Source organism: Rhipicephalus sanguineus, chromosome 1 (genome assembly GCF_013339695.2).
Source record: "Rhipicephalus sanguineus isolate Rsan-2018 chromosome 1, BIME_Rsan_1.4, whole genome shotgun sequence".
NCBI lineage: Eukaryota > Metazoa > Arthropoda > Arachnida > Ixodida > Ixodidae > Rhipicephalus > Rhipicephalus sanguineus.
In genome coordinates, this window is record NC_051176.1 from 64,334,738 (window position 1) to 64,358,814 (window position 24,077).

General features: G+C 45.7%; 1 protein-coding gene across 1 annotated transcript in view; it reads right to left on the reverse strand.

Annotated features, from left to right (window-relative positions):
- Positions 1–6,355: 6,355 nt before the first annotated feature.
- The window catches only part of LOC119393755 (regulator of hypoxia-inducible factor 1-like), a 66,509-nt gene continuing 48,787 nt past the window's right edge, over positions 6,356–24,077 (reverse strand). The window contains exons 13-14 of the mRNA XM_037660927.2: positions 21,813–21,955; positions 6,356–6,562 (exon numbers count right to left, since the gene is read on the reverse strand). Of these exons, the coding sequence (XP_037516855.2) occupies positions 6,356–6,562; positions 21,813–21,955 (350 nt within the window). The remainder of the gene's footprint in view (positions 6,563–21,812; positions 21,956–24,077) is intronic.

Consider the following 24,077-nt stretch of genomic DNA (forward strand, 5'->3'; position numbering starts at 1 on the left):
ATGCCCCATTGACATTTTGATAATTGATCATTAGGGGAGTACTTGTCGAGTTAGAAATATAGTTATGATTAATTAATTAAACCTAATAACGAAAAAAGTAGTACTGGCTGCTCCGTTGTACTAGGAAAATACGAACTATGTTTTCTTTGCGTAGCGTGGTTCCTCTTTTTTTTAAATCGTGCTGCGTGATAGTTGGGACACCCTATATAGGAGTATACAGGGTGTTTCAAGAAATGTGTCCAGTATTTTTTAAAAATCACAGAAAGGAGGTATCTGCGTGCTACCTGCGGCGTTACCTTTACTGTGGGAGAGGGCATTTTGAGATGCGTACAAACATTAATTACGCCAGTAATTATAGAAATTAAGAAAATTAACTTTTTAATCAGTGGAAATAAGTGGTCGAGTCAAATGGGCGAATGGAAGCCCTTCCTGAGAATAGCCCATAACCGCTCTGAAATTTTTGAAAGGCGGCCACTGGTAATCACCGCGGAGCGAAGAAATCTGGCTAATCTTGCTGGCGATACCGAAACCTACGCACCAAAAAGCGCGTCTGCCATGCGTCTGCCATTCACTGCGGAAACACCCTCAGTGACGACACTGTTTCCCTCGCACGGAGGGGGGGGGGGGGCGCTCGCTTATCTGGCGCTCGCTTATCCTCCTTCCCCCCGTGCGAGGGAAACAGTGTCGTCACTGAGGGCGTTTCCGCAGTGAATGGCAGACGCGCTTTTTGGTGCGTAGGTTTCGGTATCGCCAGCAAGATTAGCCAGATTTCTTCGCTCCGCGGTGATTACCAGTGGCCGCCTTTCAAAAATTTCAGAGCGGTTATGGGCTATTCTCAGGAAGGGCTTCCATTCGCCCATTTGACTCGACCACTTATTTCCACTGGTTAAATAATTAATGTTCTTAGTTTCTATAATTACTACCGTAATTAATGTTTTTACGCATCTCAAAATGCCCTCTCCCACAGTAAAGGTAACGCCGCAGGTAGCACGCAGATACCTCCTATCTGTGATTTTAAAAAAATACTGGACACATTTCTTGAAACACCCTGTATATGTATATACGGGGCGTTTTGAATAAGAGAGAGAAATAATAAGAATTTGGAATAAGATAGAGAAAGAGAAGAGGAAGGCAATGAGGTGAACCAGAAGGTAGTATCCGGTATGCTACCCTGCACTGGGGTTGGGGAATGGGGGGTTGAAAGAAAAGAGAGATAAAATAAGTAATAAATAAGGAAAAAATAAAACAATTACAACCACACACACACACGCGAGCGTTCCACTAAGAGGCGTTCTGACAGGCCAATAGATCGCAGGAAGCCTATTAACGCTTGTAAGGCCTTCTTCCGCGATGTTATGTCAGGACGATGGCGTAGTAGTCTTCCTTCTGATAGAAGCTGGTCGTCTAACTTGTTGAAAGCATAACAAAGAGATTGCCTCTGTGTTCTATACTCCGGACAGTCGCACAGAACATCTCGCATTGTTTCTTCATCGCCGCAGTGTTCACAGGCGGCGGTGTCGGCCATCCCTATGCGGAACGCATAGGCATTGGTGCGCGATGCCCAGCCATAATACTCACAGAACGGTAGCATCACCTTGGTGAAGTCTTGATGGGAGTCGAAGGCTTAACTTGGGATCAACGGAGTGTAGTCGTGCATGCATGAAATGTGGCTAATTCAAGTTTGACGGGGTGCATTGGCGAGCGAGCATGCGGAGCTTCCGAGCAGCGTCTGTCCTAGAAAGAGGTATCGACAGGCCGCGGTCATCTGTATGGGCTGAACGGGCAGCTTGATCGGCCCGTTCATTACCGATAATCCCACAGCTATGTCGAGGCGGACATACTTTGCCTCTGCTGAAATGACATTGTTTTGAATAATTAACAAACACTTGCTAATTAACGTGATAATTACTGACTTGGGGGCAGTTGTTTATATTAGAAGGTTGTAGTGCACGACAATTTAGGGCATGCCCATTTTTTAGAAGTCACAAAAATTGCACGCAATTCGAGATATTCATCATCGAATTTGAAGGAGATATCGAAACTACTCGCGCTCGGTGCGCACGAAGCGCGACGTCTCTGTTACGCTAGACCGGCACAACCCGCGACAAGGAAGCGACGAAATTTGAATGAAGGCGCGTCGTGGCCGTATCTTTTCTTCGCCAACGGATCGCCTTGCCAGTGCGTGTGGTGTGTGGTCCTTATCAGTTTCTTTCGATCTATGCGCAAGAAAAGCGCAATGTCAACGTCTCCTATGTCTGTGAAACATAAAACTCAGGAGCAGCCACTGCGGCGCGCCTTATTGCAGACATGCAAAATAGTTTTTCGCGCCTCTTGTAGTTTATGGAAGAAACCGATAAGCATCACAGATTGCACCCAAAGAACAAGCTGCCTACTTGTGTCTTTCAGAATGATTGCCGATATTCCTGACCGGGTTCTGCTTTGGTGCTCCTTGATTCAAATTTCGTCGCTTACTTGTCACGTGCAGTTCCGGTCTTACGTTACCGAAAGGCCTCGTTTCCTGCGCGCCAGGCGCCGTCAGGTTCGGTATCGCCCTTAAAATTCGATTATGAATATCTCGAATTGCGTGCAACCTTTTTGTTTTCTAAATAATGGGTATACCATAAATTGGCACGCACTACAACGTTCTAATATAAACGACCACCCTCAAGCAAATAATGAAAAAGTTAATTTACAATTTTTTGTTAATTAGTCACAACAGTGTTATTTCAGCTGGGACCAAGTATTTCCTTCTCGACGTAGTTCATGTGCGAAAACGACAGGAGCCTTTCTGTCATTCAATTTTTGTTAAACATCTGTATTTTCTAAAAAAAAAACACCCTTTGTATACACACGACGAGGCTGGAGTACGCGTCCGTCGTGTTATGCGTACTATCGGACATCTATCACGGTGCAAGGGTTGGTCTGTAGCTGAGTAAATCTCGAGATTACTGGCTTACAAGAGCGAGTGATACTTACCCTTTAAGCTGATAGCAGCGCGCATCAAAAACAAGACGAAACGCACAGATAAACATCGACATAGACGTGCGCGCTGAACTGCTGTTTATTGCTGTTCAACAATCTGATATACTCTCCTCAGCGCATGCGTTGAATCTCTTGACAATAAACGTAAGGAAAACTGGGGTATACAGATAGAAAATCGAGTCATACATACAGGCAATCATAAAGCATGAGCGAAAGCGCAACATGCACAACCAATTTTTTTTTTTTTCAAGCCACGCTTAGTACCCTAAAAAAACCCTTCCCATACGCGACAGTGGCTTCTAACGACGTTCCGATCTTGCGATCCGAGTCGACGTGCGGCGTTGGATTATCCGGCATGCGGCGTACGACGATTCAGGGCACATGGGGTGAACGAGCTCTCAGCCACGGGCTCCGCCCATATCCGGTGCCTCGGAATGTGCTCTCGGAGAACTTCGTATCCTCTTTATTAAGCACAAAACAAACAACTTTAAACAGCCATGCTTCGTTCTGCAAAAAATAGTAAATAAAACTACGGCTTCGCGAACGACAAGCACATCGCAACAGCCTGCCGTCACACATTACCCTTAGGGGTATAGGCCTACAGCAACGCGGATGCCGCTCGTCGCCTACGCAGTTCTTGAACAAACGCGGGCTCGTCATAGAGCGCTTGGTTTTGCCAACACGACTGAACTTTGTCCTCTTATATCACTCGTTTATATATGCAATTGGTTTCCTCGAAACCCTCCATGTTAGGAGCAAGGTGGATTCGATATGCGAGACTGCCGGTGTGCCTGGCTTTACCTGCGAAATTACCTTGCCTCGCTGCTGGCGATATCGCTAGTGGTTTGGAAACGGGCTCTGTGTTGGAGAAATGGCACACTTCAGACAACACTTTATTCAATCAGGAATTATTTCGCGTCACAAGCAAATTGTACTCAATGTTTATCATGATGAAAAAAAAAGGCGCAACTTGCACGAAGAGTCAGAAAGAACACAGGGCGGAGCGGTTACTAGCAACTGAAAATTTTTATTTCGGAAAGAACGTCCTTATATATACATAACACAAATGCACGTCACCACAAAGCATCCTTATTATCTAAAAACAGTGTGAATCAACGAAAGACTGCACTGATGAACGACTGCATGCAGCAGGGAAGCACGTATTAAACTGCTGAATAAAAGAAAAGCACTGAGTCATGTTACATCCAGAAGTGCACGTTGATAATCTGATAGTAATACAGACGCCTGGCTGACACACCTATCTCCTCCCTTCTAAATGCGAAAGACTTCCAATTATTTCCCTTGTCGTTCGCTTATTGTGCTTGTCAATGATGACTGTGTCACAAAGCTTTGGCTGGCATGTGCACTGCTTGCAGTGCATCGCTAAGTACGAGTATGGGGCCCCCTTTCGCGAACTCTGGTGTTATCGAAGGCGCACGTTCAGGCAACGGCCCGTCTGGCCGACGTACTCCTTTCCACATGTGACAGGAATACGGTACACGACATCTTTTTTGCACTGAACAAACCTTCTGCCATGTTTATGTCACATCCATCTTTTTCTTCTGTGCTTTTCTTTGCGGCCAGCCTTTGCACTGCCGGGCAGTTTATTCGTGGCTGAAAATAGAACCCACACCCCATACCTCCACGCAACTTTTTTCAATCGGTGTGAAACGTTATGCAGGTAAGGGACGACTGCTCTGCGCTTTGTCCCACCCATAACATGGTCGTCCCCGCCTCTGGTGTTGCCTTTTATCTATATTACTTCTCGGCAATTCTGCCCCGACGCGGTGGCCTAGTGGTTATGGCGCTCGACTTTAGACCCGAAAGTCGTGGGATCAAATTCCGGCCGCGGCGGCTGCATTTTGGATGGAGGCGAAAATGTTTGAGGCCCGTGTGCTTATGTGCACGTTAAAGAACCCCAGGAGGTCGAAATTTTCGGAGCCTTCTACTACGGCGTCCCCCATAATAATATCGTGTTTTTGGGACATTAAACACCAGGTATTATTATTCTCGACAATTCTTCTCACAAGCGAAGAGGACACACTCGTCCCTTAAGCGCTCTGTCTGCGCGGAAACGCTCCCATTCATCGAATGCACGCACGATTTTGTGAGGGCTGCTTTTATGCAGGAAGTTCCAGTCCCGTTCTTTACTATCTTTGAATGTGCCGACTGATAGCTTAGCAAAGGTGGGATACATCCAACTCGCCTAAAAGGGACAAAACTAAATTGCAATGTCCAGAATCTAAATATTGCGTTGCTTTGGCAATTCAAAGGTATAGGCTTCCAAAGCAACTCTTATCGCAACTGGAAATGTCCACAAAATACGAATTTCCTCATCCGAAACTGCGATACGACTACCGCTATTGGCCAGGAACTGTAATCACCGGTCACAGTTTCATCGGTACGTTTGGTCTTACATTGCTAGATGAAAACGCAGTTACACAATCAGTACTGCACCTCAGTTTCTCCTCGTCCTTCACTCGCCTGGACACAGACCTGGCCAGTTCCACCTTCTCGGCAGGGGAGAGAACCGGTTCCACACAAAACTTAGGGCCGTGTTGCCGTAGCCTGTCATGGTGGTTTTTTGGATGTAACATTACTCGGCGCTTTTTATTTTATCAAGCGGTTTAATACGTGCTTCCCTGCTGGATACATTCGTTCATCCTTGCGGTCTTTCGTTGATTCACAGTGTTATTAGATGATAAGGATGGTTTGTGGTGACGTGCATTCGTGTGATGCATATATAAGAACGTTCTTTCCGATATAAAAAAAAATATTCGGTTGCTAGTAAGCGCTCCGCCCTGTGTTCTTTCTGAATCTTCGGGCAAGTAGTGCTTTTTTTTTTTCATCATGAACCTTTTCATCATGAACTGGCAGTTATCCTAAGTGTTTATCGTGCCGCCGCGACAAGCGATGCCGGCAAATGCATTGAGCCTCAATTCGCCTCAGCCTGGGAGATAGGAGCGGCGTGACGTTCACGTCTCCCGCGCTGTCAATGGCTGCGGCCGTCTGTGGGTAGAATACGGACACGAAACTATCTGCCCGGTTTGATGCGCGCTGGACATCCGATATACGACGAAACGTCACCATTCCGGCTGCCGCACCCCGCGTCGGACGTCGGATCGGCTGCAAAATCGAACCGCCTGTCTCGCCCTTCGTGGGTATTCGAGTTTGAAATACATTTCCGTCTGCGAATCAGGCTCTGTCAGAATGCGACTGCCGCTGGTTTAAGCTAAACCCGCATTATAGTTCTCCGCACTACGATTTACTGAGTAACATTAATGGTCGTATCTTTTCGTAGCGAAGTGCACGCAACGCGTTCCTGAAGTAAGCGCTACAAAGTATGCACAATATGTAAGCGGTTGTCATTTTTTTACTGCTGATTTGACTCTTCAGGTGCTTCAGAGCGGTGTGTGGGCAGCTCCAGGTCGGTCCCCCCGTTGACTTGTTCTTCTTTACTTTTCACCGACGACTTTGTCCACATGATTTTGTCCAGGCGGCCAACGGGGGCCTCGCAGGCCAGGAACAGAACGAGCGCAAGCATGCAGCTCCACACAAACACAGATACACTCTCGTTGAACTGCAGAGATGTAAAACAGACGAATATCAAGGCTGGTAATCAAGCGCCGAAGAAAGCCGCGATGGATAGTGCCCGCAGCACAACAAGAATTTAAGCAGCAAAAGAATTCAAGCAAGACAAAGCAGACACTTCCTCTAGTTGACGTAATTTGTACGATAGTATGCGGACAATCAAAGATTGAGTTGTCAGTTTGATTTCCCAAGTAAACCCAGATGCAATGTGAGAGCTGCCGTATAGGGAGAGGGAACGTGGCTCCGAATTAATTTCAATCACCTGGTATTTATGAAACTAAATTTAAGTGCGATAAATTTCATTGTATTTCACATTCATTCAAATGCGCTCACTGCGGCGTGAATGACGCTCTCGGCCGTGTTGAACATAAAAAAAGTAGAGCTGAAACTAAATGTTACGAAAGCCGATTTTAAGAAGTGCCCGATCTAACGAACCAATTAACATTTCCCAGCAGCTACCGTTACACTGAAAACGGGTTTGAGCCTTTTAGGGAGTTTCGGGCTCGACGCATAACGTGCATACAAAAGGTACTACGCAAAACTCCCTTCAAAAAGAGGTTCAAAAGGAGGTTTTATTTACATCCTTTGTTAAGGGAGTGATTAGACGGAACTAAGGAGGTAAACTTGTGTTTTTATTGAACTCATTTTGAGGGCTTGAATGGAGCGCATTGGAAGTTTTTCTGGTTCTTTTGAGATTTTAAAGCCTCCTTTTGGAGGTAAAGTTGGTGTTTTTATGTAACCCATTTTTAGGGCTTGAACAGAGCGCATTGAGAGTTTTTCTGCTTCTTTTGAAAGCTGTTAAAGCCTCCTTTTATACAAGGCCCTAGAGCGGTCGCGAAATGAAAAAAAAAAGTATATTTTAGGCACTATATTACGTTTACCGGCCAATTTCTGCTACTATTAATCACTAGGGTATAATAGAAAATGGACATCAAAGTACTTATGCACAACCATGACATTTGCATACGAGTACGCACGACACAGGAATCGAACTCGCGACCACACGCACTTAAAGCAAGCACTATAACCATTACACCACAACGCCACCACCTGCAAGGTTACTTTTTTCTTCGTGGGCTTATATACATATACCAATGTATGTAAAAAGCGGCTGGTAACCCGTCGGCACAACTTCGAACTTCTGTTCTTGTACCATCGGCGTGTGTTTGCTCTTGCGGAAGGTCAATACATAATTTGTGGGGCGTCATGCAGGCCGAGCCGATCGACGTAAACACCCTCGGCTCCGAATTCTCCGGTTCACCGTGTCGTGCCGCTAGAAAAATTATAAACGTGTGCCCTCTTCGCTGGCGCTAAATTCGTGAATACCAGCGTGACAAAGGTATCTTCAGATGAGCGAACGTATGTGCATTCCATGAGCGTATGCTGTGGAGCAATTTTCGTTATTTTTGCACCCGCGAACTGCACGCGTCCAGATGCGGCAGCGTGCTATGAGCGGTTCGAAGACCGCCTGCGTTCTCATATGAAAGTTACACACGCAGATGCCCGACTTAGAAGAACATTGTAACGCGCCTACATTAAGTGCATTTAATGCGCGCGTACTGCCGCGAGCTGCAAGCAGGGGCAGCAGCGCGCTCTGAGCAGCTGAACAAAAATCTGTTTCCGCAATTAGCGCTTATTCGCAATGCACTCTTTAGCGCGGACCGACTGCGTTCGCATATAAAAATTACACACGCAGAAAATTCCAGAATTACAAGGACATTGTAACGCGCCTACATAAAGTGCGTTGAATGCGCGCGTACAGCCGCGAGCTGCACGCAGCTAGGGGCAGCAGCGCCTTCTGAGCAGCTGAACGCTTATCTATTTCCGCAATTAGCGCTTATTCGCAATGCACGCTTTAGCACGGCATTCAGTGATTCTCTATAACGCATATTCAGTACTTATTTGCTTTCATACTCGGATACTACCTACATTTCTTACTAATTAGCTTTTATTGGTAAGCATCACGCCACCGCGTTAAAGCGAATGCCTAACGCGTGCCCCAAGGTCAAGGACAACCTCCCCAGTTTACCAGTGACAGGTCTCCCACAAAACAAAAAAGTTAATGTACTTGCACTTCTCTCTTGTGAACGTCCATGTGTACTTGGCCCTCCCCTCAGCCAGATGATGCAGTACCCATTAAAAAAAAGCATTACCCTCTTCCTCAATGGAACAGCTGTTCTTGAGAAAATATGGTTCTGTTGAATTACTTCACCACAGCAGCAGAGAGGTTGGCTTGTTTGCAATTCAGAATTTCACAATCGTAGCACAGGAACACGAGGACTGTAGCAAATATGCAGAAAACTTGAAAAACTATCATATGTGCACTCCCTCGTCCACCTGCACACTACGTTAAACTTTAGTTATACAACAGCAACCTTCAATTATGCTACTATTGATAAAAGATCACCCAATCTATGTTAGAACACAGTGATGACTTTCTGTCTAACTTTCTGTTGCCTATCTTCTACAATGTGTCATAATCTCTGAATCATCTGTTCAATGTGTTTGGTAATAAAACACAAGCAGTTACATTGAGCAGGCAGTGTTTCAGCAATTTGTTTTGCAAGCACAAATTCATTTCTTCAATTTGCATGCACGACAAGTAGTCATACTTCAATTGATACAAGAACCAGTGGTTGCAACATTTTATTGGAATCAAAACAGCAGCAGTTCTCGTGTCCATGTAAGGATATAGGTATATATTTCTATCGTCGTGCACAGAACCTACTCCCAAAACTGAACATGTGGAACAACATATACAGTACAGCCTAAGCACTATACATAATTCACAGCAGTAAAGCAATACGAAAGTGGGGTGTAAAATTTCATCATGATGCGCACTAACGTGTGCACTTCACCGTGCCAGCATGTAAGTACAATCCAAAAAAAAAAATAAGCTACCCAAGGAACTTGGTGTCAGCCTACACACGAAGGCAACTAATTAGTACAATAAGGCTAGCATCACTTTTGGGAAATATGAAACCATGTAGACAGGCAGTTGTACAGTTTTTTATTGCATTAGTTTGCCCTATGGCATCAAAACATGTCGCACATGATTTTGGAGTTGTGTTTCCTACAAAAAAGCCCAAAATAGACCTGTGGTGTTGACTGTAGGTCCACTTACCAAGGTGCATAAAAGCATTCAGCAATGCCCACAAAATTACAAGGTTGCCTTCATATGTTGCTGTACATATTTACTCACAGACACCTGGAAGCCATCGTAAATTTCTGGAAGTGTGCTTGGGAACTTGTCGGCATAATCACATGACTGCAATGTACCAATATTTCTAATATGCATAACAAGTACAGCCATGCTTCAATGTTTTTATGCCAGCTAGTGCCATCTGTAACTCAAAAGTTCATCCTTAATTCCTCACTTGATGGCTTACGCATAATTACCACAATGAAAATAATCCAAGCACCATGGCTTCAACGTCAACTTGCAATTAGGCAATCACAGGCACTACATAAAAAAATTCCTGTAAATAGTGACTGGTCGCTTTGCACCATGTATCCTAGGACTTGATATGCCATCAGGATGAATAAAATTTGACCACACATATATAGACTGAAACAGTCAGCAGTTGAGTTCATAGGTAAGGAAAACGTGAACACGAAATCAGAACACATAGCAACAAAGGGGACGGAACGACACACTACTAACAACTGAAGTTGAACATGTGCTTGGCTTTTTTAGTCACGTGAGTTTATATCTTTCTGTGGTTTTGATTGCACTTCAGTTACTAGTAGCGCATTGTCCTGTCTGCCCCCTTCATTCCTCTGTGGATGTGTGAGTGTTTAGTCTTGTAATTTTTTCGTACTGTGTGTTTACATCTTTCTGTGGTTTCGATTAAACTTCAGTTGCTAGTAGCGCGTCATCCTGTCCCTTTCATTTCTCTGTGCTGTGATTTTTTTGCACCCTCTTTAACTATGCATATACACCAACTCGCCCAACTGCCCCTGTTAAGACTTATGTTTGCTGAATAACACTGGGTCCACTCAGCGTCTTTTTAAACAATGCGAAATTTTCAAATGCACACGATATCAGAAAGGTTGCACGCAGTATTGCGCATAACACTCTGCATCAATACCAGTGTTAGCCTAAATGTGGTAAGATGTACGAGCTGTTCGACATAGTGTAAAGTGAGGCACATCAGGGTGTTTCCACTATCATGGGTGTCGGCAGGGGTTTGCACAAAGGGCACCTGCCGCCATCAAGACACACCAGCACTTGACCCCACCCAAACTACACCAATGCTCTCCTGCTCACCAGGCCGACACGTTACGCCGCCTTGCACCGCCAAGACAAAATCCTGCCGACACTCATGCCCACAATACACTTGTCTTGAACACAGGCTGGTGCGCAAGCAACACTTGCTGCTTTGCCAGAAGGGTATTCCTGAAAATTACACAAAAAAGAAGTCCACTAAGATTTCTGCATACATAAAAATGAATTTCTTACTGAAGATTCGCACTTGACTATCCTTATTGCAGACATTTTGTCAAAACACGAAATAAATACAAAATTGAGATGCTGCTAAGTATTTCCTTGTGACCGTTTCACTTCGTGTGCACAGGGCGAAAAACAAACGGATGTAAAAAAATGCGAAACACCACCAGAAGTGTACTCTTGCCATGTTTACCATTATGTGGGTACTTTTTGATGTCAGTAAAGTTATCATTATAAGTACACTTGAAAAGGGTTGTGAATGTTAGCAAGGTCTTGATTAACCGCATCTACTCTGTTTAGGAGTGAAGACTGGGCAACTTGGCACTGAACCATGGCAAAAATATACAGCGCACTTCTAATGAGGATAAACTAAGGCCTGGGCACAATAACAGCGCTTTCACCTTGTCAAATTGTGTCAACAGTCATGATACTATGTATTGGCCTTGAAAACTATGGCAACATAATGCAAAACAGCAAATTAACGAGAGGGAATAAACAAGATGATTCAACAATCTGGTTCAACAGACTCAACAGCTGACTTATATCAATGCGATTAAATTAGCCTTGCACATCTCCTAATGGCTACGAATATGCACATGTAACCTTGGCAAATTCCACTGTTGATACGTGACCAATGAAGTTGCATTCCTTCCATGCCGTTGAATGGTCGTTCCTTCTTCTCTGTTTTCACTGTTTTCTGATTTTCATTGTTTTCACTAGCGTAAATGTTCGCCCTTTTTGATTTTGTCACTTTTTGATTTTTTCATTTTGTGCACGTTTCTTCTGCTCTGTCTTTCCTGTTTCTTTTTGTATGCGTATATGTTTTGCCTTTGAACGTGCACACGTTTCTGCTGCTCTGTCTCTCTTTTTGCTCTACTGGGCCTTGTGCACCTCCCAAGCTACCATTGTCACTTTTCACTTGAGGCCCATTTCCTGTATTTCGCTGGAATAAACATTTATCGATTCATTCAATACCATAAAACGCATGTGCTTCACAATACACACTGCACTTAGCAGATGTCTGTCACATGATATGGCCGTCATTGTATAGCTTTAACATGATTTATTCGTTCTAGCTAAATGAATCCAAGCTAATGATGTTAATGTACCTTGATATGCTATTTCACTGTTCCTTGATGCATATGTATGAAGGTACAGTGCTTATGTACCTTAATATGCTATTTCAGGAGACGGGCAGAGTGCGCAATGCAAAATTGTTGCCGAAAAGTCTTTTCACTTCCTGATAATCTGTGCTTCGGTGGGTTCTCACAGTTGCATGGCGGGAGAAAGATGTCCAGGGTAGCTGACTGTATCCAAGGTAGATTCTGCAAAATGAGAGAGCACGGTCTTGTCACATGTCAATGTGCGCAAATTGACACGATGACGAAGGATTAAAACAAACAAATGAAGTTGGAGAAAGGAATAAATCGAAAACAAAGTTGTCCTTTATGCACATTCCATCATGTGACAATGTGATAACCGTGGCCTTTTGCTCTAATGTATATTCCCTGAAAGCATCATGCCTCATTCATGCTTTACCGCAGGCAAGAAAATTATATCGTGCAAACAACTTTATCAGGGCGCACTCCTGGGTCGATTGACTGGTCGTATGAAGCATGAGTGATATTCACAGAAGTTTCAAAACATGCATCACACATCATTGCTATCTGAGTTTAACGACTTAAATGCGAAGCATTTGTTGAACAATTCTGCGACTTTGAACGAATCTATCTACCTGTCTATCTAGCCGCCTACGACTCATAGCTCGCGTGGTTTTTTCGTTAATGGGATGTATGCCAAAATTCGTGTGGCATGACACGACTGCATGAAGAACATGAATGATGGGTCTTAACTTGAAAATTATGATATGCATTTCATTAACGACATGATTTACACGTTACTCCCTTGGTTCTCTTGCGACTGTTTCGTTAACTTGATATTTACCAAAATAGGTATGGCGTCACAAGAGTGTGTGACGCACATAAACGACAGTTTCTAACGTGCAAATCATGACACGCTTGTGATGTATGGCGTTATTTTGACAACATGGTCTCGGGAGCGCTAGTGGCCGTTTCGCCTGCTTCATATACACCAAAATTGGTATTGTGCAGTGTGAATGTGCGTCCAACATAAATGACAGCTGGCAACATGAAAATAATGTCATGCATGTCATGTACACACGCCACGCTCATGGTGCGCTCGCGGCCGGTTCACTAGCTTGACATACACCTAAATTGATATAGCGTGACGTGATTGCGCGATGAACATAAATGACATATAGTAACATGAAAATAACGACATGTATGTCATTTACGGCATGGAGCCTGGTGCACTCGCGTCCGGTTCTCTAACTTGATATCATACCAAGATTTGTATAGCGTGCCGTGACTGTATGACGTATATAAATGACAGCTGGTAACCTGGAAACAATGAATGACATGCGTGTAATCTACGGCATGGGTTACATGCCACGCTCATGGTGCGCTGGCGGGCATTTCGCAAGCTTGACATGCCGATCTTTTTTTTTTTGCTGTTCATTGCACTTTTCAAGCGACGCAATGTGCAGAAGGTCATTTACAGGTGCATAAGCGACGATAAGGGCTCGTAAAGAGAGAGAACATCAGTGTTACTTACCATTTTTGTTCCTGACTGTGCCGAGCATGCAGGGTGCCCATCATCTGCTTGGTAATGCACAGCGGCACGCTCGCTTGAGTCGAGGCCGTCGCGATTATCGCACTCGCAGCGCAGCATGTCGCACTGTCGTCAAACCACGCATATCGCATCTAGCGGCGAGAACACAGTGAGGCTGCAGGCACAAAACGCGCACACACGACCGACACAGCTGATCGCTTCAGAAGTGGTGTTCACAAGGCCTAGCGACCTAGCCGGCCTAGCTACGACGATCGCGCCGTCGCAGGAACGACTCCCTCCTCGCGTTTCTTTCTTTTTTTCTATGTCTTTCTTTCTTCGCGCGCGAATGCGGCCCGAAGCTTCGCCCCATTTCACTTCGGTAGCGCCTCGTCTGGCTTGCTTTTGACCAGGCGGGGGCGGGCCGCAGTAAGCTGCAGCCGCCAAGGCCAAAGGGCTTCCTCGCTTCCTCTCCAGCCGTTCGGAGGGTCGCGTGTATCTCTTTCTCTAGGCTATCTGTGCAACGGATTTTTAGTGCGCTTAAGCATGCCGCCTCTTTCTTTTACTTCTTTCCTCCGCAGAGCTGCATACATGCCCGCCAGCACTGAAGGCATTATGGAAAGCTTCGGAAAAAAAAAGAGAAGACATGCCAGAGGAACTGAGATGGGAGTTTTTTGTTCTTGAACTCCATTCGACGAATGGCGTCAGATAGTGAATTTACCTCCTTTCTTCCACATAATTTCTTAACTAAGTAAAATTGAGGGCGCAGAACTTTATTACACCCACCTCATTACCCCCTAAGGGAGTACTGTCCAGATGAAGGTAGTATTAAGGAGGATTGTAGCCCTTAAAACGCCCAATTCGGCTAGTTTGCGTTTGCAGTGTAGGGTTCAGTGTTCTCATTAAGCCAAATTACAGCATCTATCTTGGCACGAAAACGGATTTAACCATTTAACCAAGTTTTTCCTGTAATATATTAGTAAAAAAGCGCTGCTTTTTTCTAATTTTGACACAAAAGGGTTTGTCCTGGAGCGTTCGCTTTAACGCTGCCACGTTGAAACATCTAGTCGCCCCAGTCACGACCCTAGAATCGTTTTCACAAGCCCGTAAGCAGCGCCCATGCACGAACCAACGGCAGGCGGTAGCGTTCTTACGTATCATATGACAGCCGGCGGTAGTTTCTTATCCCATGCCCCCTAGGTGATTGCTTTCGTTATTTTATGGTTTATGGAAAAGATGATTCCGGTAGTCTCTTCGCAACTTTCTAATTTGGGCTGCTTGCAGAATCACTGCCTTTCCATGTAGGCAACTTGTCATAGCTTCACATAACGGTCTATCCGGCCTGCACCTCTCAGGCATGACAGGCTGTGTGTCCATTCCTCCCTCAGGTTATTTTCACGCGCGAAGGCGCGAGTTAGCAGCAAGTGCAATGCGGCGATAGCTTATCAGGGTAGCTACGTTGCAACTACGGCTTTAGGAGGACCGGACAATTCCTATCTCGATTTTACAACCTTCCAGATTTAACGATACATTTCGAGCACGTTAATCACTTGGTTAAATCGAGTTCCAACTCTATAGAATAGAACTTTACTGACTACATATGCTCTACAGGCAAGTGTATATCGTGCAGCAGGCAATGTTATCAAATGCTTATAAAAAATCATAGTTTTGAAGCATTGAATGCAATAGCAAAGAGTGGTAACATTATACGATGGAAGACTGCAGCTAACTCTTTTGGATCCGACTTTGCGCAACCATACCAAATGCTGCTGTAAGGGAATACGGCCGCTCCGGGGAGAGAACAGGTTTTCATGCTGTCTGTCGTCTCAGCGCGAAGTAAGCGGTGAGAGCACAACACGTAGAAGGGTATACGAGCCGTCTGCTGATGCCTGCCGCGATAGAGATGGCTGGTTCCTTTTGTCTCTGCTTCAGCCGCATTGGTCGCCAGCACTCGCACGCTTTTACTCGAAGGGAGAACATACAATGCGCGGGGCGATGATATTGATTTGGGCTTCATACGAAACATGACGGCGACGCCTACGGCTAAAACCCGCCGAGAGTACCATATAATTGCTATCGCAATAAAACAGAATCCCGCGTTGTGAGTAATGGTGAAAATATAGATAGCTTACGGCGGCAAGTGCAGGGTTAGTTTGCTGCGTTCACGTACCCGTTTGTCATTACACGGTTGTTCAAAGATTTTGACGCGTATAGCCACGATGGGGTATTTTTCAAGCATTGTTTGTTTCCCGTCGACAGGCGAGCCACTCCCCTTAAATCCTAAATATGTTGCAAAGGAAAAACGAAACTTTGCCCACCACAATCATCGAACGGCTGAGGTAGTGGCACATTGCCGACATGGGCTTTGGCGCCAGAAACACTTAACCATGCGCTATAACGCGACTCTCATACTTAGCAATTTGAGCTAGTCATGCTGCGGCGCGCTGAGTCTGAGGTTTGTGTAGATATATATTTCCGAACGTACGTGAACAAATACGGCATATAACAAAAGCTTGGGCACACCGTAAATGAACACTTGATTAGAACGATAGTAAGGTCAGGAAGCCGGTAGGGTCAACCGATGGATAAAGAAGCGCTAACACGGACTTGTAAGAACAGACACAGATAACATAAACGCCTAATGTCCACGGAAAGCTGGTACTGTGGCGGGAAAAATGAAGGTAGACACTTTATCAGGTGATAAAACTGAGAACGTTGGCAAAACTTGAAAACTGCAAAGCAAATGAAGCCCGTTTTACTGGTCGATAGTTAAGAAAGTCACGTGTGTCAATAACTGCCACAATGATAAAGAAACCAGGATGTTGGCCGCACAGGGTGTCCTAGCTAACTCCAGCCGGAGTTTAAAAATATGTCGACACGCTCTGTGACGACGCGACCAAATGCATGTTGCTGACTATTACGTAGAGTAAGTCACACGGTTCCACACCAAAAGCTGTTATGAGATCACAACAGTAGCCAATTTTGGTGGCGCAGTTGTCCGCCGCTGCCATTTGTGTCCGTAACCTCTAGCGCACACAATGAGACAAAAATATCCAGGATCGAGCGTGATTTGACCCCAGGCCCACTGCGTGGGATTCGTGTATTCTACCTCAGAGCCAAGCCGCAGCTTCAAACTCGTTCGGCAAAAGATCCTATACTGTGTCACATCGGGCAAGGAATCACGTTAACAGATAGATGTAGTATAGCGTGGTAGAAGAGCAAAATAACAGCCAGGTGTCATAGAATGCGAATTTCGTAACGAGTGGGTGGTTTAAAACTTTCGACCAATTACAAATCGCACAGCGATAATTCTTCATCGCCTTTTGCCTCAGCATCAACAAAGTGCATGCACATAAGGCCTTACAGATGTGTATCGGGTACCTCGCTTCTCCTCAGAATGATGATTATTGGCATAGTGGGTACTCCCCTACTTCGCAAAATTATTATTATTTATGGCGTAGTGGGTATTTCGCCACTCTACTTGTAGTAGTCGCCACAGGAGAGCTTACAGCGTGCTCTTGAAAGGTGCCTTCTCTAGCGCTCGCTGTGACTATGCTGCGTGTGCTGCACAGGCCTGGCATTATTGTTTTCTGAGTTCTGTTTAATTGCTTTATTAGAAAAGATTAATTAACAGAGTTTTGAAGCAATAAAGCTGGGCACAAAAGTTTAAATTAGAAAGTTGTACATCGGTTTGACAAAAGGTTTCTAACTTTATATCTCTTAAGCATTAAGATTTTTCTGCCAACTACAAGTGCCCGCGAAATACAAATAACACGTGACATGCCCGCTTGCGCGTCTATGCGAACCGTGATTGCAGTCCTGCTTATCGTTTCGCGAAACTTCCGCCGCGACCCAAGGTTTTTCCTCGCTACATGGACGACTATTTTTGTGTAGTGAAGACTTCTGAAATCGACAACTTGAGACAGCATCTAAGTTCCGTTTGCCCCGCCACACAGTTCACGATAGAGTGTAAAGGCTACCTCACCTTTGACTTTTTCGACGTCCATGTGACAAGAAAAGGCAGGGGCTTGGAATTCTCCGTTCACAGGAAGCCGACGCACATCGGTTGTTAGCTTCATTATGATTCCTCTCATCCCGTTAGCCACAAAGCCTCTGCCGTGGCCAGTTTACTTCAAAGGCACAAAAACGTATGCTCTGCAGACACAGAGCGCCGGAGAAGGGAGGCCCGCGTAATTGCCGGCCCAAGAAAAACGCTTACCCGAAAAGCTTCCCCCGATTGGTATGTTCGTTCCGTGCGTCCTTTCTGCTTGAGGAGCGCGTTGAAAGTTTCGAGCTGCTTGCCGTTCTTCGCTTGACATTACAATTTGTTACCGTACCATTCATTCCTTCGCGCTTGTGGTGAAAGAATGCACAACAAACGCTCAACTACGTCTGTGAAGATACGTTTCACTTTCGCGTTATACCGATTCCTATGACAGAAAGATCAGCCATATTTGTTCCTCTGCTGAAGAAATTGTGCACAGCCTTTCGGATCCGTCAACTTTGGTTCTAATATGTGAGACTTTGGTCCTGTAGTCGAGTAATATGAATTGAAAAGAAGCGTCTTTCGATGTTAGTCGGCTTTGTGTTAACGAAGTGCAGTTATCATATTTTTTTTTCACGAGAACGGAAGAGATTGATGCTTGACAGATATCTAAAATTACGTATAATGAGCCGGAGCCTTCTGCATAAGAACTATGTGGTGTGTGAGAGCAAGCGACACTCCACCAAACATCTATCAAGTTGGTTCGAACGTATGGTATGCTGCTTTTCATCATTAACATACTACTACCAACATACGTTGTGTTTTATTGCAATAGCACTTATATGGACAGTATCGACGGGTTTTCGCCGTCGCCGTCATGTCATTCCGGTACGAAGTCCAAATTGATAAGATCTCCCCGCGCATTTTATGTTCTACAATGTAAACAGAGTGTAAAATGCTACAATGCTACAGTGTGTAAAAGCGCGCCATCGGGGGCGACGAACACGGCCGAAGCAGAGATCAAACGAGACGGCCCATTTTCGTCGCTCGGAGGGTGCACGCGATATCATCACCCCGCTCGGGAGGCCTGCCGTTAAAGCAGACAGGAAACGCCCCGCCCGTCTTTAACGACCATGAAAAGACACGAGATGGGGGGGTGGGGAGGGGGTTGTCGCGCAAGCAGCCACTTTGAACTTTGAATCTAAGGGCGCGATCGCTGGCGCGCGCGCTATCTCGAAAGCCACCACAGCGGGCGGCTCGTATACCCTTCTACGTGCTGCGCTCTCAACGCGAATTGACTATGCGGAGAGCATCTCTCCCTGGAGCGGCCGTATTCGCAATGCCCACGAACTATAGGTGGCGCGCAGTGCTTTTCAAGATCGCGCCAGGAGGAGGGTCAACCCGTTTGTTAGCATAGGAACAGATAGTACGTGCGGACTTACGGCCCGTGCCACTTTCACCGGATGAAGTCATCAGCCGCGCTGAATTGGATATGAGACTAAAATACTTTCCCAAACCATGGAAAGTGCAAAGTACTCGCCACATAATTATTTGCTGCGGTGTGAAAGGTTATATTTCAGCTCCGTTAGCGTGCATAACAATGCTTTGCGAAATACTGTGCGTGCTACATAAAACTACATGAACTAAAATTGACGTATGAGCTGAACGGCACTGCGAGGTAGTACGTACCGAGCCTGCCTGACGGATTTGCCGCAGTAGTAGGCCGCCAGCGAGTAGCGTCATCGCTGCTGCACGGGACCGCACGTTTAACGTGGTGATGGTTTGCAAACATAATACGCCGTCGTCATTACTTGCGCAGTCGGGAACGCGGAGTTACGTCTTCAACGGAGCACGAGCATTTAACATCCCATTCAGTAGCGCTTGTGTCACAGCCATGCTGAGACTCTAGCCGTGTGCAATTCACTTCTCTCGCATGTTGCAGGCTCGATCAGCACGATCGAAACATGAATGTCGAAAAGAATGCACACGTATCCTTTTCGCAACGTCGAAGAAGTTAGCCGAGAGGCGTGGATTGTAGCCGTGACTGCACGTTCCATCGCTCTAACCCTTTCGCTTCTCTGGTCGAGCTCGAGCGTGTTGGCGATGCGGCGCTCCATAATATCCACAATAATTGTGATACATGCAATGCACAAGAGGAACTATGCTTTTATGCTGATCTCGCTCAAGGATATTATACATTAAATACAATCAAATTGACTTCCGAGCGTGAAAGAACATTAACGCGCGAGGGGACGTGAAGTGCAACTCGCTCCTCGTGAGTTAGCAGCTGATCGTTAATCGTCGCTGTCACTCTCGGTGCTTTCACAGTCTTCTACATCCAGTGAAAAATCCTCGTCGTCAAGATGGTTTCTTTCAACATCACTTTTGAAAGCAATCTGAAGAATTTCCTCCGCCGAACGACTTCGACCACTCCGCGTCACCACGTTTACAATTAGAGATACGTCTGGGCGCGAAGAACATTTTGCTCTCAGATCGGTCAATGAGCACATCCCTTGCAGTGTGCTGCCACCTATCAACAAACGTACAAAAACAAGCGGCGCAGCAACACACTGGCGAAGGACGGTGTGGAAAGCGTTCGCTCCACGAAAGGCGTGGAGCAGACGCGTCCTCGAATGATTGAAACGTCGCTCGCACGATTAGTAACAGCGCTTTGCTGACAAATCATAGAGGCCCTATTTTAATGTATCGACAACTTGAGATCGCTCAGTTTTACAAGAGCACATCGCGAGCCCGCGCGACCTCCCGCGTACAGTGTTATGGGATTTATGCACAAGAAACACTGACCAATGCTATATGGAAGTAAAACAGGGTGAGCTTCAACTGAATATGTCAGACGATAACATTTAACTAACCTACGCGGCTACAGAAAGCCCGCGAAGCTGATAGTATGCGTACGCTGTGGGCTAGCATTGAAAGCGCGAGTTGCCACGTATTTTCACGAAAACTTCGCGTCTCGCAAGAACGAATCAGATTTCTCGTGGCACGGAGGGCCCGGTTTGTTCACTGATGCAGGGAACATGCAAAGTCGAAGTGTTCCTTCCTTGCCAACGCATTAACACTGAGGTTAGCACAGCCGAACAAGGGAGCGACTGCGTAGTGCTGCCATTTTATCCTCTACTAACCCTCGTCGAGAGGACGCTTCTGAATTCCGCTTGGCGGCGCGACAGTCTATGGGCATTGCGAATTCCCTTACACCAGCGTTTCCTCTGGCGTAAAATCAGCGCGGTCTTCCAGTCTCCATCCAGCTTCCGCTGCGGGAAACTGCCGGCGTCCGCGGGGTATTCGACTCCCGCAAAGTCGCAAGATCATGTGCGTCTGCCTGTCTGCAGTCCATGCCATTGGTGTCGTCGTGGGATTCTTCAGCGAGGGAAGGAGAGCACGAGCGCCCCGCGTCTGGAGCCACAGAAGCAGAGGTGGCCATCGGCCGCTCGTGCCACGTCAAGACGCCGGAGGCATCGCTGCTGCCTACTCGTCGCAGGAGAGAATGAGGCGTGCGAGAGGGGGGGGGGGCGTAGGAGAGAAGAGAGGGGGGAGAGGACGCGCATGCGCCGTGGCGCGCGGACACCACCACCACGACCGGACACAGCCCCGAGCAAAAGATGCTTCGCATCTAATAATACTGAATCGATAGAAAGGGAGAAACTGTCACATCGGGCATTTCGCACACCAATCTCGAACTTACTCATTGGAATTTTTTGCCCAGCTTCATTGCTTAAATAAAGGGTTGGTTAATTTTTCTTGTCTAATTAAGCAATTAAGCAGTGCGCAAAAAATAGTGTGGCGTATTCCATGTAAAAGTTCAGCAGCATGCATTTGGTCGCGTCGTCGTAGAGTGTGTCGACATATTTTTAAACTCTGGCTAAACTTACCTGGGACACCCTGTATAACGATATTTCGTCGCGGTGTTTGGGCCACACGAGAGTATTGTGGAAGTCGTACTGCAAAATAGCGTACGTTTCGTAACCGCCCAATGCATTGTATGCTGTCCTCTATAGCATGGGACATTTGTTGCCAATATTATCCTATTCCGCTCACCAGAAATAAGACAATGCTGACCACACTGCCTGCGCAAACCTTGCCAGGCGTCAACTTCATCTGGCAGGAGTGTGCTCATGCAGTGCTAACGAAACGCTGTCGCTTCCTGGTTGCACTCACCAAATTGAATATGTTAGTGTAGAGCCTCTCTCTCACGGCGCTTTTCCAAACAAAGTAGAACGGAAAGTGGACGAGGTATATACCGTAGGTGAGCCTGCTAAGAACCGCCAGTGGCGTAGCCGACAGCATTCTTTGCACAAAGCCTGTAACAGAAGAAGAGGAGCAAGGAAAGCATTCGACCGATTGCTTGTCTAAAAACATCAGCAGCTATCCCACGCCTCATTTCTAAATTTTAACACGAAAGTGTTTTATGCCAGGGTCCACCAAGTATAATCGTTACGGATATGACGTTGATGGCGCCTATGGGCCATCATAAACAATAACATTTCTTTGCTTTTCCGTCGTAGATACAGGTTGCGCACGTCTTCGTTATTTGCATTTATGTAAAAATATGTTGTGCCTACATTTACGACGTTGGAGGCCTAAAACGTGTTTTGCCTGCCTATTTTCAGCGCCTAAAACATTGTTTTGCCTGCCTAATTTGGCGCCTAAATCGCGCCTTTTTAACTGCCTAAAAATCCGGCCTCTAATCATTAGACATTCCGTATTCTGAAATACGCAGCAGGTAACGTACTACGTAACATACATGTAAATGGAATTATAGAGCAGTAGGTTGGTAGAAGTATATAGCCGTTGGTGACCAGCTTTTTCCTTCGTTTTATATGGGCCAATTAATCCATAGCCGAATGCCGAATTTTGCTGCAAAGCATAATTTTTAGATAACGTTCGTATTGAACATTAAAACCAAATTACTAGCACCCGTATCCATAAAATATTTATTACGCTAATATTCTTAGTACTAGTACATTCCTGCTGATGCTAATGCTTGACATTATTAGCGAAGGAGGCCGGCCAATAGCAAAACGCACTTCCGAAGAAAAAGCTCCGAGAATTCGGCCACAGGCTTCTCTTGGACGTGGATAGCCGTGCATTACCAAGCTTAAACCGCAGGCATATGAGTTATGTGCAGTTTGGCCCAACAGTGTTTCTTGTCGGGCTAGTTTGTTGAATACATTTTAAGGAGTCTTATCTCTGCAGACGCGAACAGGGGCAAACGGGACGAGAGTAAACTATAGGGGCTTGCGGATATTCGAATTTCGAATTGGGATCGAATAATACCTAATGGAATAATTCGATTTGACTTTCAAATAGCCAGCATTAGAACTTTCGAATAATTCGGCAGCACGAATATCTAACATGTGACAAAGGCCAAAGGTGCGACTTGGTTAGGCTGGAGTGGCTAAATCTAACGCTAACGTCGTTAGAGTAGGCCTTTCGTTAAAGCTTTCTGCGATATCATGGTTAAAAAGCGAGCGCGTGTTTACTTTAGAGGAGATCATGTCATTTCCGCACGTTAAAAAAAAAACACATGAGAAAACCGTCAAGCCCTTCACAACTTGGCTTCCGAAACGAAGACACGGACTTCTTGCGCAGTTCGGTCGCAAACGTGGTGAACGTCCGTCCCGTCTTTGTCCGCGAAACCCTCGGTGATTGGCTGCACATTTGAAAATTTGTTCACGCTGTGCAGTCGCCCCTGCCGCACCAAACTACTGTAACTGCATCACTCGTTCAGAAACTTCCATCGTTCCAGTGAGCAGTTAAAACGCTGGTGTGAACAGACGCCCGAATATTTTTGGGCCCGGAGCACTCATATAGATGAAGCATAACATTAATGTTGTTAGATGAGCCGTACACACCGTAACATCACGGCGAGAGAACCTAAAGCCAGGTCCTGTGGAACAGTTTGTGTTTGTGTATGACAATTGTAGTATTTCGGTAGCAGTCACTCATCGCGTCATGTGCTCGAGGATATGAGAAGATTTCATTTCTATGTACTTTCTTTCAATTTTCAATAACATGTTTTGTATTCGATATTCGATATTTTTGGGCACTATTCGATTCGAATTCTGTTCGAGATAACATTTTACCGTTCACACACTCCTAGAGTAAACCTCAACTGAGTTTAGCGTCCCTACATTTTACTTTCCTCTGTTTTTCTTTCTTCGAGCAAAAACGTAAGAACGCATTGAACCCAGGGATGGCGCAGGAGGATAAAAAAAACATAATATTTAAGCAGAATTGCAAAGCTCCAGATGGAGCACATTGTAAGAAGAAGCCGGATGCGATGCCTTGGTTGCGTGCTGTGGACACTCGTGCTCCAGCAGTAGCAGAAGACTTACTTATGTAACCGAGGAAATTTGAAGGCGCAACATGAACTCGACTAACGCAGCGTAGGAAGAAGAGGAGGCATTTTCGAGAGGCATT